The sequence below is a fragment of the Poecilia formosa genome, unplaced genomic scaffold (assembly GCF_000485575.1).
Source record: "Poecilia formosa unplaced genomic scaffold, Poecilia_formosa-5.1.2 Scaffold70, whole genome shotgun sequence".
In the NCBI taxonomy this organism is placed as follows: domain Eukaryota; kingdom Metazoa; phylum Chordata; class Actinopteri; order Cyprinodontiformes; family Poeciliidae; genus Poecilia; species Poecilia formosa.
Genome location: NW_006800009.1, coordinates 2,439,664 through 2,457,626, shown reverse-complemented (window position 1 = coordinate 2,457,626; position 17,963 = coordinate 2,439,664). Strand labels below are relative to the sequence as shown.

The 17,963-nt window shown below is 38.1% G+C and overlaps 2 protein-coding genes across 5 annotated transcripts in view; both read right to left on the bottom strand.

Moving 5' to 3' along the window:
* The window catches only part of LOC103140394 (interphotoreceptor matrix proteoglycan 2-like), a 31,414-nt gene extending 30,333 nt beyond the window's left edge, over positions 1 to 1,081 (bottom strand). For both annotated transcript variants that reach the window (XM_016673074.1, XM_016673075.1), the window contains exons 1-2: positions 590 to 1,081; positions 250 to 480 (exon numbers count right to left, since the gene is read on the bottom strand). In XM_016673074.1, the coding sequence (XP_016528560.1) occupies positions 250 to 480; positions 590 to 668 (310 nt within the window). In that variant the 5' untranslated portion in view covers positions 669 to 1,081. The remainder of the gene's footprint in view (positions 1 to 249; positions 481 to 589) is intronic.
* Positions 1,082 to 3,292: 2,211 nt separating this feature from the next.
* Positions 3,293 to 17,963, bottom strand: part of LOC103140393 (SUMO specific peptidase 7) — a 19,707-nt gene continuing 5,036 nt past the window's right edge. For 2 of the 3 annotated variants that reach the window (XM_007555539.2, XM_016673130.1), the window contains 19 exons: positions 17,408 to 17,638; positions 16,332 to 16,459; positions 14,104 to 14,219; positions 12,700 to 12,991; positions 12,083 to 12,243; positions 10,616 to 10,756; positions 10,494 to 10,527; positions 8,848 to 9,060; positions 8,307 to 8,752; positions 7,211 to 7,338; positions 6,928 to 7,044; positions 6,700 to 6,816; positions 5,747 to 5,848; positions 5,489 to 5,661; positions 5,329 to 5,378; positions 5,184 to 5,227; positions 4,735 to 4,803; positions 3,795 to 3,945; positions 3,293 to 3,660 (listed from right to left, as the gene is read on the bottom strand). In XM_007555539.2, the coding sequence (XP_007555601.1) occupies positions 3,520 to 3,660; positions 3,795 to 3,945; positions 4,735 to 4,803; positions 5,184 to 5,227; positions 5,329 to 5,378; positions 5,489 to 5,661; positions 5,747 to 5,848; positions 6,700 to 6,816; positions 6,928 to 7,044; positions 7,211 to 7,338; positions 8,307 to 8,752; positions 8,848 to 9,060; positions 10,494 to 10,527; positions 10,616 to 10,756; positions 12,083 to 12,243; positions 12,700 to 12,991; positions 14,104 to 14,219; positions 16,332 to 16,459; positions 17,408 to 17,638 (2,854 nt within the window). In that variant the 3' untranslated portion in view covers positions 3,293 to 3,519. Of the gene's footprint in view, positions 3,661 to 3,794; positions 3,946 to 4,734; positions 4,804 to 5,183; positions 5,228 to 5,328; positions 5,379 to 5,488; positions 5,662 to 5,746; positions 5,849 to 6,699; positions 6,817 to 6,927; positions 7,045 to 7,210; positions 7,339 to 8,306; positions 8,753 to 8,847; positions 9,061 to 10,493; positions 10,528 to 10,615; positions 10,757 to 12,082; positions 12,244 to 12,699; positions 12,992 to 14,103; positions 14,220 to 14,330; positions 14,540 to 16,331; positions 16,460 to 17,407; positions 17,639 to 17,963 lie in introns of those variants that run through there. The other variant, XM_007555540.2, reaches the window with a different exon arrangement.

Sequence of the window (17,963 nt, the reverse complement as noted above, 5' to 3'; positions counted from 1 at the left end):
TGAAGATGCTTCATCTGTAAAGTTTTGCTCCCGTTTCCTGTAATTTGATGTCATCTGGGTAAAATTTGTCACACGGTGTAAAGCAGGTAGGCAAAGCTGCCACCTGCTGAGATGTGTGCTGCTTTCCGAGCGTGCTCTTGTGTTTCACTTGGGTAAAGTGACCCTGTGAGCGGACCGTAGCCTTTTCCAAATGTGTACCTCATTAGATCCAACGGCTCTCGGCCTCCAGACAAAGCCCAGCCCACTTACCTCTGAGGTGAAAATAGCCTAAATGGTTTGCAACAACCTCCTCGGCAGTCTCTTGTCCACACAGTCTGAGTCCACTCTGATAAAAGATATTCCTTTTCCTTCGAGAGGTGACGGCATGGCCGTCGTGAGATGCCTTCACATCAGACACCCGGATGATTTGAGGAAACGCCACCGGCTCCTGAGAAAAAGCCTTACCCAGGTATCCCATAGAGGAGCCTTCCAGCGTGGCATCTGTACAATCACAGGGAAAAAAATAAAAAAAAATATACTGAAAATCTTTTCTTTTTCTCAGCTGCACATGAGTATGCAGAAAACATTTGGTTTACTACCAATTCCTTACCTGAGAGTCTGCTCAAAATTATGACTGTGAGGCTAAAGAGAGCACAAAAGAACACACTTCTCCAGGAAGCGCTGCTCATGTTAAATCCGTGATTGGGTTTAAATCCGTGGACTCGGAAAGGGATCAAGAAGACATGTCTTTCCTCTCGAGTGACGACATAGCTGCATAAGAGTTTGCATAGTTCAAAACTCTCCAAAGCCAAAGGAAGACCAATAATGATGAGAAAGCATTTGACAATAGAGCCCGTCCCTGGTTTGGTTCACTGTGTGGCAGAAAGGTGTGCGTGTGCGTGTCACCGTGCTGAGAGTCCAGCCCCTGGCTCAGGTGGACAGGCAGATGGCCTGTAGAGAGAAGGGGATTTTTTAATTCTCTCTAATCCTGTTGTTTTTAAGCCTGTTAGAAAAACTCGTCAAGAAGTTACTGGAGCAAAGCTGTGAAGGGAGGACAAACGGTGAGGGGCAAAGAGAGAATGAAGCAGAAAGCTGCAGGAGGAGGGTTATCTTTGAGAATGAGAGAGGTGTGTGTGTTTAAGGTGCCGTTATTTCAACAAAGGCTCGTTCGAGCCTTTTGGAAAACGCATCAAATCCACTATATTTCAATCTAAACACGCCATAAAACAAATAAAGCAAGAATAATTGAGAGTCTATAAGTTAATACACTTTTTTCTAAATTAAAATAACTAAAATCTCCCCGACTTGGGCCTAACCCTTCTTGTAGATTTTATCCTGCTTGTGTGAAACAGATCAGTCCCTTCTTGGCTTTAAGTAGTCATCATACACATGCAATTAAAAATAAAAGAGCAGAGAAGTACGTTCTCCAAAAAGTAACTGGTAGAAGTTTGGATTTATCATGGATAAATACAAATATGTAAACCACCACTAACTTTTTTCACTATTTTGTACTCAAACTTCGGACATGATTTAATATTTCACCACTCTTTTTACCCAATTAGAGCGATTTTAAATGTTTTCTGCCACGGACCTGGCATTAGGTCAGACGGTGTTAGTAGAAGTATTATCAGGCAAATACACCAGAATCAACACTCTGTGCTGCAAGTGTTGCAGCTAAAGACTGACATTTACCCAATCTTTGCAAATTATTGCTGCATTCGTGATGGTGAGCTGTTCACCAAACATGGTCTCTCAAAGTAGGGTAACAATTTTCAGCCCAGTTTTGGTCTAATAAGAGATGCAACGTTCAACACTCTTACAACTCTCCCCGATTGTTTTGAGCGCACAAGTCACAAACACCTTGAAATCGATGACAGATATGTTCTTATTCACTTCTACCAGTTTCGTGGCTTCCCAAAGCAACTGGTTGACCCAGATTTTATATAAAAGGCATTAAAAAAAGTTCAGATCTGAAAGAAAATCTTTTTCTTCCCACATTTCATGTTGGGCACAATTTTTAGTCTTTCACATCAGACCTTAATAAAATATACCGACGACTTTGTGTTTGTCCTAGAAGATGTGAGTAATGTTGGAGTTCGAAAACTTTTGCAAGACAAATGTTTTAGTTAAATGGATGGCACAGTTCAGTAGGCAGATCTTCAAATCAGACGGACTAAATATACCCGACCATGTAACACTTGGCAGATTATTCCAGCAAGCACTACAATGTAAACACGTTTTGGCTAAAGGGAGCTAAAGAATTCAATTTGCCACAGTGCAGTGCATGTAAACAACGATCAAAAACTATTGGGGGGGGGGGACGTTTGCAAAGCTTGGGAAAACTATTAAGCAAAAGAATACTCTTAAATCTGTGGATTTCTTTAAATCCACAGATTTGAGCAAAACTGGGTTTTGCTCATTTCAAATCAAAAATACCAAACAGTCGTATTTAGTTTGTTCAAGAAGCTTTAATGCACAACAGAAACCAAACTGCATTCTGGGAATGAGCTAACTGATGTTCATCACACACATTCATCCTAAACAACTAATTCAATTACAGATGTCGAGTTAAAAATATAAATATAAAACAAAAAGCCAGAATGTGGAAAAACAAAATGAAATAAAATAAAATTAGGAGTCTTATGACAAACTCAAACAGCAGTAAAGGCAGCAAACTGGGGCTAAAGTGAAGTTTTAAAAATCTCATCTAAACAGCAAATTGAACCAATGTCACCAAGTTGGGATTTTAATGCTTTTAACAATTTTTTGACCGCAAGAGAACAAGTTCAACTTCATGTCGTCAATTGTAAAATCTATACCTATATATATATATATACACACACACATATATATATATATGTATATATATATTAACCCTACTGTAGAGATAATGAAGCCGAGCGGTAAGTGGGTGTAATTTATGTCATGTGGGACCAGTGTTGGGTTTTCTTGTGCACAGAGAATAAATGTTTTGCTTCACAGCATAGATGTGACTGAATCGTTTCCTTCCTTGTTACAATCCAGAGGTTTAAATCTTGGTAAACAGATGGAATAATCCCATCACAATAATCAGATCATCTTTAACTCGAACAAACCCAACGCACGTAAGATCAACAATGGTCAACGAAGCAGGTCAACTAACTCCAATTGCTCAATTTTTCTTCGTGAGCTACGCTCCAACACTGTCCTGTTTTCACTTTCAAACCAATATTTAAATACAGCTTCTGCTTAATTTTTTAAATACAAATTTTTATAAAAGTCAACTGAGCATTTGGGGGGGAAAAAAGAAAAAAAAAAGTCAGCAACCTGTCAGAGTTTGTAAATCTTTAGGCCTTAATTGGTGGGATGAACAAACATTTTTGATTTCTACTTACCAAATATTTGAGTTATGGTTATTGGTTTGGTTAAAGACATGGGCTGAAAGAGTCATGTTCAGAGAAACGTGTTCCAGTTTACACTGAAATAAAATGTCTTTTGCTCATTATGAGCAATGCTCTATAATGACTTCAGGAATGTGATTCGCTGAGCAGCAGAGCTACTTCATGTGTTTTTACTGTCCATGTTTTGATGCCGGTAAATGTTAAGGATCAGGTTTCGGATTTCGTCCCGTTTCTTCCGAACCACCTGGCGGGAGAACCATTTTTGCAGCTGCAGAGGTAAATCAAAATGCACCACAGGGTCCTGCGGAACAACAAATCATTTTATGAGCTCACCTTTAAAAAAAAAAACAAAAAAAAAAACAAAAAGCATGACATATTCTTAAAGCATATCAGATTATCCAATAAAATTAAGGGCCATAAAGTTAAGCTTTTTACCTTTAAAAAACACTCAACATATTGAAGGAGGTAAAGGCCACAGTCACTGCTGTTATCCTGAAGTGGAACTTGACAATGTGAGCTTTTCATCTGATCTAAACCGAACTCCCTTGATGATCCACGACGAACCTCAAATTCTGACTGCAAGTACCTGGAGAGAGCACACACACGCACGCACACACACACACACACACACACACGAATCAGCTCAACACACAGCAACAAAATCTCCTGGCAAATATCCCTGATAATTGTTTATTGCAGAAATGTAAACCCACACTGGACTTTTTTTTTTTCTTAACCCCAAACTTTGACTAGAAGATTTACACAGTAGGAAACAAAAACATGCTTAGAAGCAGTTGCAGCAAAATATCACGAGGAGAAAGAACCCATCATTTGTTACAATTTCTCTAGATCACGGATTCCCCCACACATCCCTTCTCCAAGATGCCCGAGTCAAACGAATGGCTCATTCAGACCTGGATCACATGCTGATGAAGAAATTCAGCCACGTTATTCAGGTTTGTGCCCAGATTGTTATAAATGAAAGTAAATTTCGCGCCAGGTGAAGAACTTCTGTGCCGATCTGATAAAACATCATTTTCAAGGATCCGTTATCATCTTTTGACAAATTGAACCAGATTTATTTAAAACAGTTGTCCAAAGAGTTGATGGCGCCAGGCAGTGAAGAGGGACAAGTCCACACATCACAGAACCTCCATCATGGTGAAAGAAAATCTTTTTGACTTACATTGGATGCCTTTGGTGTTTTTATCAAAACCTTCAATGTTAGTCTTATGAGATCACAAGAGTCTAGTTAAAGTGTCAGTGTTTAGCAAAGTTAACCTGTTTATGTCTGATTGTAGGACAGAAAAGCTTCCCTTCCCTCACCCATCTACTCACAAACACCTTCACTGTAGGTTTAAAGTGTTCAACTTACTCCCGTAAGAGTTTGCAGATCCGCTCGTGGGAAGAAAGTTTGAGAGAATCCATGATGAGAATACACGGCCTGCAGGAGAAAGATGAGCCAACCTGTGATCACAGTTCTCACCCAGCTTTCAACTGTGCTGCTTCTTAGATATACTAACATATCAAAGAACAAAATCAAAGTCGACCTGTTCAATAAAACCAAAACAAGCTACTTTTCTTAGAACTTTTCTTCATGAAAAATGTTTCTACTGTCCTAATCAGGAGCTAATGTTAACATAGCAACAAAAGTGTTTAGTACAATACAACATTAGGAACAAAATGCAAAATATGAAAAGTGAAAGACACAAAAAGCCTCTGGAGAAAAACCAAACTGGAAAATATTAAACGCATTATAGTTAATAATTGTATGACAAACTGCTCTGCATGTTGAGGTGTTGCTGAGGTGGCAGAGAAACTCACCTTCTGCAAACGGTCCGTCTCACACATGTATGTTCTGTGCAAGTCTACACAGAAAAAAAGACAATATCGGGTAAATTGTGGAAAATTAATTTTTTTTTAGAAATTAGAAAACATTTCTGTTGAGCACAATAAAGTTTGTTCTTACAACTGGACAAGGAGGCGGAGGGTCTTTGGCCACTTCATCCTGACCGTTTTCTAAAAAACAAACAATAAAAATAAAAAAATAAAAGAAAAATCAATCTGGCTTCAGCAGGTTCTCACTGCCTCATTATTATACTGATCCCAGTACAGGTGTGCCTGCCTACCTGTCTCTGTTTCCATACCGTCACTGGGGTCTAGTCTCACCAGGATTTCTGAATGATCATTAGAGCTTTTACATTGTTGGGCCTCATCTTGACCCTGCGACTCTCCCACCCAGTCCACCATCTGAGTTTCTTCAAGCCCAGGAAAGCAAACAACAACTAAATACCAGTGAGCTCTGGACAGAGAAAAAAGTACAGCAGCAGGTCACACATTGTACACAAAAGGAAGTCAAACACAGGCCTCGTGAGTTTTGTGCTTACTCTTGATTAACAGGCACAAACAGGAAGTCCTTGTCAAAGATGTCCACATGCCGGGTCCACGTTTTCACTCGCTGGTGCCGCCTCTGCCTCTGACAACCGAGTCTATTTTAAACAGAAGTTAGAAAACCGTTCATATTCATAACAGACAGAAAAAACTAAAAATATACAACATAAGCTTTAAATGTATAGCAAGCGTTGAAATAAAGGCATTTTTGTTAGTGCGGCAGCATAATCGTAAACTAAATTATGTAGAAAAACCTCGACCTTTGTCTTGACTAAATCTATTCAGTAGTGAAAAATGATTACTTACTGGCACAGGTAAAAGTTTGGACAATATCTTTGTGTCAATAGAGCATCACTTAGTTTTCTCACACACACTCAGTTTTCTCACACAGTTGGAGCTTACAGAGTGCCGTTCCTCTGGACAATCTCTGCAGATCATCCAGAGACGACTCTTATGTCCTCATCAGACGACCTCAGATTTTATATTGGATTTAGGACTGAGATGGCCATGAAAGATGTTCGATTTTATGTCTGGTGAAATATTTTAGTTGATTTAATAGAACGTCTGCCTCTTTCTCTTAAGTTGCCTAAATGTAAGAGTTTTGGTTTTCTAGCAAAGGCAATCAGATTTTTATTGATAGCTTGTATGAGATTTGCCACAAATGCAAATTTTTCTCTATTTAGCTGCCAGAGAAACAATTCAAAGCTCTTAGACGATCTAAACAATTTCATTAAATAACTGCTAAAAAAAAAAATGCTTCAGTTACATTCAGTTTATAGAAATTGTTGGCCACGCAAAGAACTGGGCAACTTCTTACCTTCTTAAAAACAAATACTCCTAAAAGGAGTTCATGAAATCTTTCAGGGAGTTAAATAATACCTTGCAAATTATGTTTAAATTTTCCAGACATAAGTCTTTTAGTCTAAATATGTAACACCGGTTCCCTTACAAGTCGTTGTTGCCTCCTTCGCTGGCGTTGTCCCGGCGCGTCAGCTGCTTGTAGAAAAAGCTGCTGAAGATGTGGGAGCGCTTAGAAATAGCAGCAGATGCATTCTGGATAAGGTATCTGTTTAAAAATATATATATACACATCACACAATGGCTGATTCAGAGAGGTTTTCACCACAAAAAAATAAATAAATAAAAAAATCACCCGACAGGCCAAACTTTCACTTACTTCAGGTAAAAATCAATGATGACATCGTTGAGGTACTGCCCACTATCAAGGCACTGCAGATCTTCCAATGTCACAGTTATTCCCCCTTTCAACGGTGGTGGAGGAAACTGTATTAACCTATGAATAAAAACAAAGATCAGTAGTTTGCTTTTACAACTTTAGACTGCAGAGCTGTAGCATCTATTCATAATCAAATTAACACACACTCCAATTAGAAAGCAGCAGCAGACATACTTGTTTTTACCAGACAACATAAGGATGTAAAGGGAGTCGTGTCACTTGCCTTTGAGTCAGTCCCCGATGCTTATATTTACTCCATTTGGAATCAGGTTTACAGAGCGATACAGAGTAGGATCCATTTTTTCTATGATGGCAAACTGTGTACACAGGCCTGGCTTCCTCCTTTTTGCTCTGTGGGAGTAAATGCATCCAATTAGAGGCTTTCAAACTTACAACTTTAAAATGACCTTAGGGTGAATTGTTTCAAAAAATAACAGGTAAAAAAAAAACCTGACAGCATCACCAGAAAACTATAAAACATCCACTAATACTAACACTGTCATTTTTGTGTCATTTCAGCCATTCGAATACCAAATCGTTTAGCTTGTTTAGGACGTGATGGATACAATTTCTTTTAATACTGAGCTTTTTAAGCAATGCCATATGAGGCAGCAGGAGAAACACTCAAATTCATTCAACAGTCGCAAAAGAAATTGCAGTAGTGCTCTTCTGTAAAACCAGATACTCCATCTGGACACCCTGTTGGTGAAAGGAGACGTTACAAAGATTTCATTACTCTGAATCTGGTGGACGACAATGAATATTCCCAGTTTTTACTACTTTTCTTCTAAACGAATTGCTAACATTTTAGAATTCATGGTTTGGTAATACAATTATAAGAGGTGCATTTTACCACAAAGTGCTACAAGTATCTGACACTACAAAAAATATATTCAAGCCAATTTTGTTGAGAATTTTTTGACAAATCCATATGTAACCATTAAAGTCTAACCTCCATTTTAGTAATGAAATAAAGCTGATACTTAAAGGATTAAAATCTTTGAATGTTTCCAAGTTCTGAGCAGATTTGAAGTTTCCAAGCAAATCTAAAAGGTGTTAAAGGTACAAAATGCATCATCTCTGTACAAAACATTTAAGACGAAAGGAAAAGTTGCAGCAAAAATTTAAGTCTCAAAATGTCAAAGCACAAAATACCAATTTGAAATATTTTAAAAGGTGTAAAGAAAGTCCTAAAAACAAATAACCTGCAAACATCTCTTATTTCTTCAGAAATCATACCAAGGTGCAAGAACCTTCTAAACATTCAGACTATTTCAAAAAGAAGTGAATTAAAAAAAAAAGAGTTAGAAACGACTTACATCAGAGGGAGTCTTTGGTTCTTCATCCTCCTGGTCCTCCTTTGGTTCGGCCTCCGTCTCACCATCTTCTGCCGCCATGTCGAGGTCCTGCTCCTCGTCTTTCTCACAGTTTGTGTCCACCCAGATGTGGGCGGTGGGGATTTCGTCCTCGTAGTGAGAACTGTCCAGGCCCACGCTCACATCAGAGTCTGAGCTCTTAATTCCAAGTATGGAGAGCAGATGCGAGTCCACTCCAGTTCTTGTCATTAGCTTAATACTTTCATCCATGGAAAGCACTGGAGCATCAATGTCCAATAAACTGCTCAGTCCGACGCCGTTGTTTGCGATGCTGTTTTCGTGCGTCATCCTGTTGATGCAGTCGATGTCCAACACGGAGCGAAGCAAAGCTCCTTCCATTCCCTCCAAAGGATCTTTGAGAGTCAGCAGGATGAAGGGGCTGGCTTTTCCTGGCAAAACGAAACATTCATTTATCAAATAAATAAATATCAGCCAATAAACTACATGCTCATAAACTATTTTTTCCATCTTCCTCCCTTCTCACCAGAGAATATGGGTCCATCTTCACTAACACACATTTGATAAAGTTCCTGGTGTATAGCAGCAGCAGCAGCTTCTGACACAAAGAACAGCATGACGCCAGGCGGTGAAGGATCCTCGTCTCCAAAGTGGATTTCTCGAGCCTCCAGCTCCTGCTGATCCCAGACGCTGTACCTCCTCAGCTCTTTGCGCTCAAAACTCAGCTGCTCACCTGTGCCTGAGGACAGGAAGGGATCAGGCCAGATAAATCAATTTTAAACATAGTTTAAAATTTCAATCGTGCACAAATACAATCTTTGGGTTAAACTGAACAAAAAAAGAGAAAAAAAATTCTCATCTTTTAGATAAGATCCAAGTATTCATTTTAAATGATCCCTGATCCAACTCAACTCCAACACCTGTTGATTTGTTGGCCTGTGACTCAGCGTCATGTGACCTGCTTTGCATTCTGTGCAACAGAGCCGTGGCGAGAGCGGCTGAAACTCAACTCATTAAATTTTATGACGTTCAAAGCAAAACACCAAGTTTAAAAGTGGTAAAACATTGTACTCAGTAAGTTTTCCCCAAACTATTTTCTAGAACTACAACAAGAAAAACAAAAGGAGAACAAACTGCTAAGTCCTGGCTAACTAGTAAGTTAGTTAAGTCTGCTACAGATAAAAACTTTAAAGCTACCGAGTTTTCAGGCAAATAAATGCCATTTGATTTATTCCCTTTAATAAGATCTTGAGCAGATGCCCGATGTTAAACATCAACGTCTGGGACAAGACGTCCTGATAGGATTGTTCCTTCTCAGTACACAATGCAATTCATTGTTGGAGAACTGGCGAAGACAAACATTTTTAAAATATTAAGTTGCTGTTTTTACCGTTTTATTGCATTTACAAATACATCAGTAGAAGATGTGCATCTTCTCCTCAACATAACCAACGTTGAACATGTGCAGATAACATTTCAGCTACTGAGCCTGGCAATATGATATTGGTTTATAGTTCTTAATTACGAGTGTGTAGCCATGCAGAAACTTGTAATAAGTATTTGGTAAAATAAAAAACAAAACAACTTGTTTTACTCTTTATACACCCCAAGCAACCCGTGATCCTACATAGAGACAGTAAAACCTCCCGATGTTCAAAAAAATAAATAAAATAAGAATTATTGCTTTTAAATGCCAATTCAAGCAGCAACACTGTTGCTTTACTTTACTTATTGAGGGATTTCTGATTAATCCCCCGCCCCCCAAAATAAATGCCTTAAATAGTTAATCATATCAATGAAATGTCCCTAGACGCATTAACTGATACGGTTAAAAAAACTGAATATATTTCATATTCAGCCGAAAGTGATGGTGGGGTCTTAAAAGTTCGAATCCACGAGAACAAAGACAATTAACTAAAATAGACCACTAAGATGGGACCCAGACAGCTTGACCAGAAGGAGATAAAACAGGTTCCTTTACTGGCAAGGTTGAAACAATTTGGAGCAAAGGTCACAGGTAAGCCTGACAAACAAAGGCCAATACAACCAGCTTAAAGGGACACGAACAAAGGAGTCATGGTACAAGTCATGAATTAAGGGAAGAAGTTTGAATGACGAGGGACAGACTATCATCAGTTGCATGGATCAAAAAAAAAAAAATACAAAAGTTACCTTTAAGTGGCATGATAACCTTATGTTTTGAAATCTGTAAAGGGAAAGAAAGAAACTGTTACTCAATTTATGAAACAGAAACTGAATGTAAAAATCTCTCAGGATTATTCCACTGGATTTACCATGAGGCCTCCAGCTGATTTTACTTTGTAACAGCCGCAGTATAAGGACACAAAAGGCACGCTCAAAGAGGAGTAGTCCACCTCACAGGCAGGAGAACCTGGTGCTGAAGGTGGATTCTCTTCAATCAGCAGCTGCAAAACCTGAACAGCAAAGAAACAAAGTTATGATCAAATAATTATCACGTCCTGATTTACCAGAGGCACAAAGACCTGCGTTGGGTTTGCATTTTAACATTGCAGTTTTCCAAAACCTCTTTAATTCATTACTTTGCCGCCATCTAGTGGTGAACACACAAATGACAGAAGAACATACTGCGCACCATGCAGATTACTTAAACCCATACGGTGGTGATGTTACAAAGATTATGGAGGAAAATTAAATTTAAAAGTTTCATTAAAACACTGGTGTCTAATCCATCATCTCAGCTCTTTACAGAGACAATTTTTTATGATATGAATACACAGCTGTGTTTTTAAAGGAACTGGGACTTTAATATTTCAGACAGTATTGTGCAAACATGTTAGAAGACTGAAGATGCAATCAGTCCAAATTCTTTATGCACCAAAATCTCTTGATCGACTTTGATCAGCGATTAGCAGGTCCAATATTACATCAGTCCAATTTTTCATATTTAAGCATCCCTAGCTTTTCTGAATTTTTGAAAATTAACCTGTAACAACAATAGCCCACTTTCTAAGTTAACCTGAAGAGAAATTATACAAAAATATGAAACTATATTCAATTTTATAATAAAGAGGCAACCTCACAAATGCGCTTGTAAAAATGTCTATACTCCAGTTTTTAGTATTCATCTTCAGTCAATGTAATAGATGAACTCTCACTTTGCCCAGACATTTATAAAAGCTGCCGCCCTCCAGGCAGCAGTTTAAGGATGCGTATTGCTGCCCCGAAAACGATAAGAACCCGGCCATGATAATGACCCGGGCGGAACACCGCGCGCTAAATAATAAAACGTAACTTAACGAAGCTTCGAGGCAGATTATTTTTCCTCAAGGAATTTTAATAATCGAGGTACTTGAGTCATTCGAGGAATCACGACAGCCTTAATTCAGTCCATTTGAAGAGGGGAATTTTACAATGCAATCAAGCCCCCATGGCACTATACAGGCAATCCAGATCAACCTTAAAAACTTAAAAAATGCCAAGTTCTTTGTTTCTTCAGATGTTAAGAGATGGAAAACTTCAGTGGGACAATCGGAAAAGTTGCCGCTTACTTCCTGGCTAAAGACAGTTGTTTTATGACATAATTATAGCTTCAAAATGTCAAGATTTAGTAAAAAAAAAAAAAGGTTTATCTGATATGCAGGTCAGATCAGATACAACTTTTTTTGATTCAAGTTGTAAAGTCTTTAAAAAAACCATTCCAAAATCATCTTAAGCTGTACACATGAAGCGTCCTTCCTGCACAGAGGAAGCATGGACTGAATGAAAGCTGCTGCACCAACCTGCATGTCCTCTGCGTCTAAAGCCTTCTCCTGCTGGGACGCAGCTTCCTTCGAGGAGTTTCTATACACGACTGCGTCGACCTCAGAGGCCATTTCTCCGACCAATTTGCTGCGACATTTAGAATCGTCATTGTTCTCTTCGTCGTCACTGGACAGCACAACTGAAATAGGGGGGAACATTTTAAATTAATTTCCTTAGTGTTTCTACTACTTATTTGAAATGGCATCTTGGGAAAATGAGCTGTAATTCAGTCAGAAGCTTGTAACCAGAGGCTGGATGCAGAAATAAAACAGCAGATTGAAGTAAACAAAAGAGGAGACTAAAATGTTAACAGAAGGAGACATTTAAGGTAGCTGCCTTTAAAAAGCTTAAATATGTTTAACCCTTTATTCAAAATTAATACTTTTGTCCAGGTTACTTTAAAAAGTCGGTCGACAGTCGGTATCTACGGTAGTCTGACTTCTCATCCACATGTGCATCCTTAAATCTGACAAATATAAGCCGCTTATGCTTAGAAAGTTTGGTCCAAATGCCACTCAATACCTGACTAAAATAAACTAAAAAAAAAAAAAAAGATAAGTTCTGAGAATTATCTATAACATATTTGCTAACTCACTGGGATCAGATGTGCTGGTCTCAGTTGCGGCCAATAAGCTTAGCTTGTTGCTGAAAATGATGCCTTCAGGGATGACTGGGACATCTTCTCCTCCAACAGTGAACTGTACAATACAACGGTCTATATTCTCTAGATCTACGTCGTCTCCGCTGTCTTCCCAATGACCGACAGACACCGGGACCTGTTCTCCGTCTTTTCCTGCTTCTTCGGTTTGAAAAAGCACGATGTCACACTGACGTTTAGGGCTGCTCGTCCCGTTACACTGCAGGCCGGGATCCTTCCTTTTACGCTTCTGTAAGAGAGTAAGGACTTATTCAAGTTCAACAATGAGGACTATTTAAAAAACACTTTAATAAACCGTTTCACCTGTAAAATAATGGAGACGTTACATAAAACGGCACGCTTGACGTTTTCTGTCATGTACGGCAAATGACGCAGAAAAGAATTGTTCTAAGAAAAATAAAAATCTAAAACTTGTTTATAAACTTGTTTACATTTTAGAACAGAGTTCAACCTACCATCCATACTAACTAAACAAAGTTAAAAATTAACTTGAAGAAAGTCCACATAAAATACTAAAAGAGCATCAAAAAATTAAAACAGGAATTAATGATTAGTATACAGAGGCGTAAAAAAACCAAGAGCCAAGTAGAAGAGTTTATATGACCAGCAACTAATTTAGCTGAAACTGCTTGAAAACAGCGGAAAAAATGACGACAATTTGTGGGCTGTCTGTAGCTGCTTTTAGAGAAGAAATTAATTTAAAATATTTTGATTTTTCTCCACCAATAATTTCCAAATATGTGTGCCCGTCTTGGATTTAACAGGACACCGTTTGCTTGTTTTCCACTTGCCATCAGACCTGCTGGCAGCACGAGACGTGCTAAAACACACCACGGTTCAGGTGGTTTCAGGAGGTAACCTGTGTCCGGGATGCTTTTGCCAAGAGGCATTAAAGCAGAACATCACTTCCTCTGTATTAACAACGTGAACTTTGTCTCAAAGCGCATTTCAAGGCAGCAGTGAAGTAAGCAGCAGCTCAAACAGAACCATGTTGTGATCAGTGTGACAAACGTTAGGTTGAGCACAGACTGATCAAGTGTGGGTCCATGGACTGGGGTGAGAGCTTTCAAGTATTTAACATCCAGACATCATAAATAAAACATTATATTGGACCGCTCCTAAACAAAAATAAAACTAAGAAAAAACATAGAATGAATGGTATGAAAGCATTCTGGAAAGGCCTTGGACATGCAAAGCTGGCAGCAGACAATTTGCATAAGGTTCACAAGTGTGGTTTCTATTTAGCTAATTAAGCCAGAGGTTCCAATACATTTAGTTTCCACCAGAGATCTCAGTAAGCACAGACTCAACTTATTTTCAGTTTTAAAAACTTGTACATACCAAACTGTGCTGCATATCTTCTGATCCAGTCAAGTTGTCTATCGTGAAATCTGCGGAAATCTCCTCGGAGGCCGATATATCCCCAGCTGGCTCCCAGCTCAGTGACAACCCACAGTCTGCATGAGAGACAGAAACGCTTTCATCTAAGGTGGAACATAAAAAAATAACATTTCTGATCATTCAAAATAAATGAATAAAAGATTTGGCTGAAGTCAAGTTAAACATACACATGGTTTTGTGGCCTGATGTCATTTGTTGTGTTTCACAGCAGCAGGTAATTGGTGCTGATTGGACCAGAAAACACCTGGATCTCGTCCTCTGACAGGATGATAAGCACCAGCTCTTCCTGGGTCTTGGCCCACCTCTTCCTCCTTGTCAGCTTTTGTTTTTTTCTGATTTTTATTTAAAATATTTAGCTTCAAGTAGATCCAGCATGCAGTTTCTCTCATTAGTTACAGTTTTCGAACCAAAACAAAACAAACATTTTGATGTTTTCTTTCAAAGGTTGTTGTAGTGCAGCAGTTTTTCATTTTAACTGGATGACTAGATGCACCGTCCAGTTTATTAGGTACACCAGTTTAATTCATTTTTGTATTATTTATGTGTTTATCTCCTTTGAATTCAGCCGGTAGACGTGGTGAAGGCGACTTGCTGGAGTTTAACTTTATGACTTTGGACACTCCTGATTCACACACACTCAAAATTGGAACGATAGAGTGAAAAACCATTGCCTAATCTTATGAGTCTTGATTTTTGCTCAAAGATTCAAATGACAGAGTCAGAATTTGGAATAACAACAATTCAGACTGGTAGTGCTGACATAATTGTGCAGGGGATATAAATAATTGGCACAAATTGCTGACCACAGTACAAGAACTTGATGCTGTGAACTATGCAACCCTCTGCGAGAGACAGCCTTTTAGGTCAAAAAAGGCCATGTGATTAATCTGCATTATATAATATTTGCATGTAAAATTTATCAGATTACTTGCATGCATTAATCTTGACAGTCCTAGTTTAAACCCAAACCAGGTCCAGATAACTGAAGTTCTTGCACCTGCCTTTTTAACGAGGTCTTCCCTTTTGCTTACCTTTCAATAATTTTATCTGAACACATGTTTTCACTGAGCTGCTTGGCGCCATAAAGGGAAAGCCGCACCAACAAACATGGAATATTTGCAAAAAATTTGCATCCTACCCACATGAGGCCAGTATAAACAGCTTTGCGTTTTCCTGATCTCTCTTCTCTCGCGTTCTTTGTTAACAAAGATATTCTAAAGGAAGCTACTACTTATTTCTGTTTCTGTGAAAGAGATGGAAAAAGGGGCAGAAATATGAACTGTAGTGAAAAATTTTACTGCAATCGAACGTTTCATGATTGTGTCAAGCTTATGGCTAGGTTACTTCCTATAACGCTTATAGGCTTTGTCTGGAAACGGCTTGATGTCGGTCTCTCACAGTAACTTGCCGAAGAGCTAGTTCTCACTGTCTTGTAAATATGTTTGCACTTCTTCTGTCCTTTAATAAAAAATAAAACAAAAAACAAAACAACAATGGAGCAACACATTGTCCCCTGTGTTGCAGTTTTCTGCTCTATTCTTACACAAAATGCCTAATAAACCTGACAGTGGCTTTCACCTATACCTGCTTGGATAAAAACAGAACCCAAAACTAGAGGCATCAAATCCAAACTTACCCATAACCCCAGAGGAAGCTCATTATGACAGTTAAAATGCCAGTGTAAATATCAAAAAGCTGCTCAGCAGTTATAAGGTGTTTAAATGCTGAAGCCAATAAAGATGTTTTAATTGATTATTGAGAAAGGTATGGATCATTTTAATTAATTTTTTTATTTTTTGATACATCAGAAAATATAAATTATTTCAAATATGATGCTCCTTTAACAATGTTTTATAATGTCAGAACAAAATCTTCTTGGAAGTAAAATATCCTTTGACATCTGTAATTTTGTTCACGTTTTACGTTTCACAGTTCATGTAGACAGCTTAAATGGCCTACATTTATGAAGCTGGAAAAAGCTTCAATGTTGAAACCCTCATTATCCCACTAAGTTGCTTTTGTAGCCCAGCAGACCGTGAGTTTCTCTTGTTAAGAATTTATTTCAGCAGTAACCAACAAGGAAGGGTAGGGAATTTTAAGGGCTACACTTCACAATGAAAATTTGAAATCTACACACTGTTAACATAACACAGATAATGAAGACCCACCTACAACCTCCGCAAACGTCTCATCTTTCTTGTCATTGACTTTGCCGGTTATCACTTCTTTGATATCTTGGTTTTCTTCGTTGGCTTCCTCTTCAGTGTTTTGTGGTTTTCTGATTCTAGTTGTTGGTCTATAAAGATAAAAACACCCAGAATTATCCTCAGTACATTTTATCCACCACATTACAACCAAAGTCTATTTAAAAGTTACCACAAACTTATGACTAAAAAAAATGAACCACTTTTGTAAAGACTAATTCCCTCTTTTGTTGTCCATTTTTGTGCAAAAAAAAAAAAGTATGTTTTAGAATCTCAAAATTCCAATCATTGTTATTTTCTTTTGTTGTTGTTTCCATACATTTTGTACCAAATGGTGAAATAAACTCCTCTGAAAAAAAGTGTGTTGTGGAAAACTCCATTCTACCCATGCTTAGCATAGACCAAACATGAAATGATCTTAAAATGAAAATATTTACTCAGGGAACAAATACAAACGTGACCTTTCCTTATGAAACTGCTGAACATCTGCATTAACTAACAGCGAAACAAAGAAGAAACGAAACAATTTGAGTTGTTTCAAAAAGCAGATGTGAGCCATGAGGCGTTTCACACAGATCATGTGTCAGTTCTCACCCACAGAGAAAACTGAGGATTTTATGAGTTTTTTTATTTTATTTTATTTTTTACCTTAAATAAATGGCAAGCAGCAGCACAGGACTGCTTAAGAGTTATATCTGGTTTGATCAGGTTTCATTTCGTCAAGTGATAAAAACAAGAACCAAAATCAATAATATATGGAGTGTAATATTAAATATTTAACAATAAATACAGACTTGTATTAAAATATACATAAGATTAATGATTATTTTTCTCCATAATTCACCCAAAATATCTAAATTCCAAAAGTATAAACTATTAAGTTCATGGGTCCGATTTTCTTTTCCATAGTGACAAAGAGAAAGTAAGTTATTACAAAATGGTAAAATTAATTGACGAATATGTGGATTAACAATGTGATTCTTGCCCTCGAACCGAAGTTAGAAACATTCGAGGTAATAATTTTAAAAACGTCAGCGTACCTCTGAGAGGTGGAGGTCCTCCGTTTGCCTTCATCAGTTACATTCTTGCTCTTGTCATCCGTCTGACTGGACCTCGTTTCTCTGCAGCGGACGTCTTCCTCTTTGCGTCGGCCATTATCCTGTCGAGGACTGGACCACTGTCTGTTGTTTCTACTCATTTTTATCCTCTCTATATAATCCTTACCCGGTTCTGTCTTCAAGACGTCTGTTAGGATAAGACGTGGCTTCCTCCTAAAGGACACAAAAGTGAATTGTTTTCCAACAACTTTCACCTTCAACATTGTGGCTCATCAACATTTTCAAGCTTAAGCTCAACTTTACGGCAGACAGAACCTTACTTGTACCAGCTGAAAGGACGGGGAGGGACTGAGAAACGCAGATAAGCCATGTGGGTTGTCATGATAACATGGCATTGAAGTCATGTTGTTTAGAAACAACTAACCCAACTTAAAGTTGAAAATAATCATCCAATATTTTATTTATTTTCAAACTTGAAAAGGCAATGATTGATTAACGAAAGTATGATTATTAGAATATATATATATATATATATATA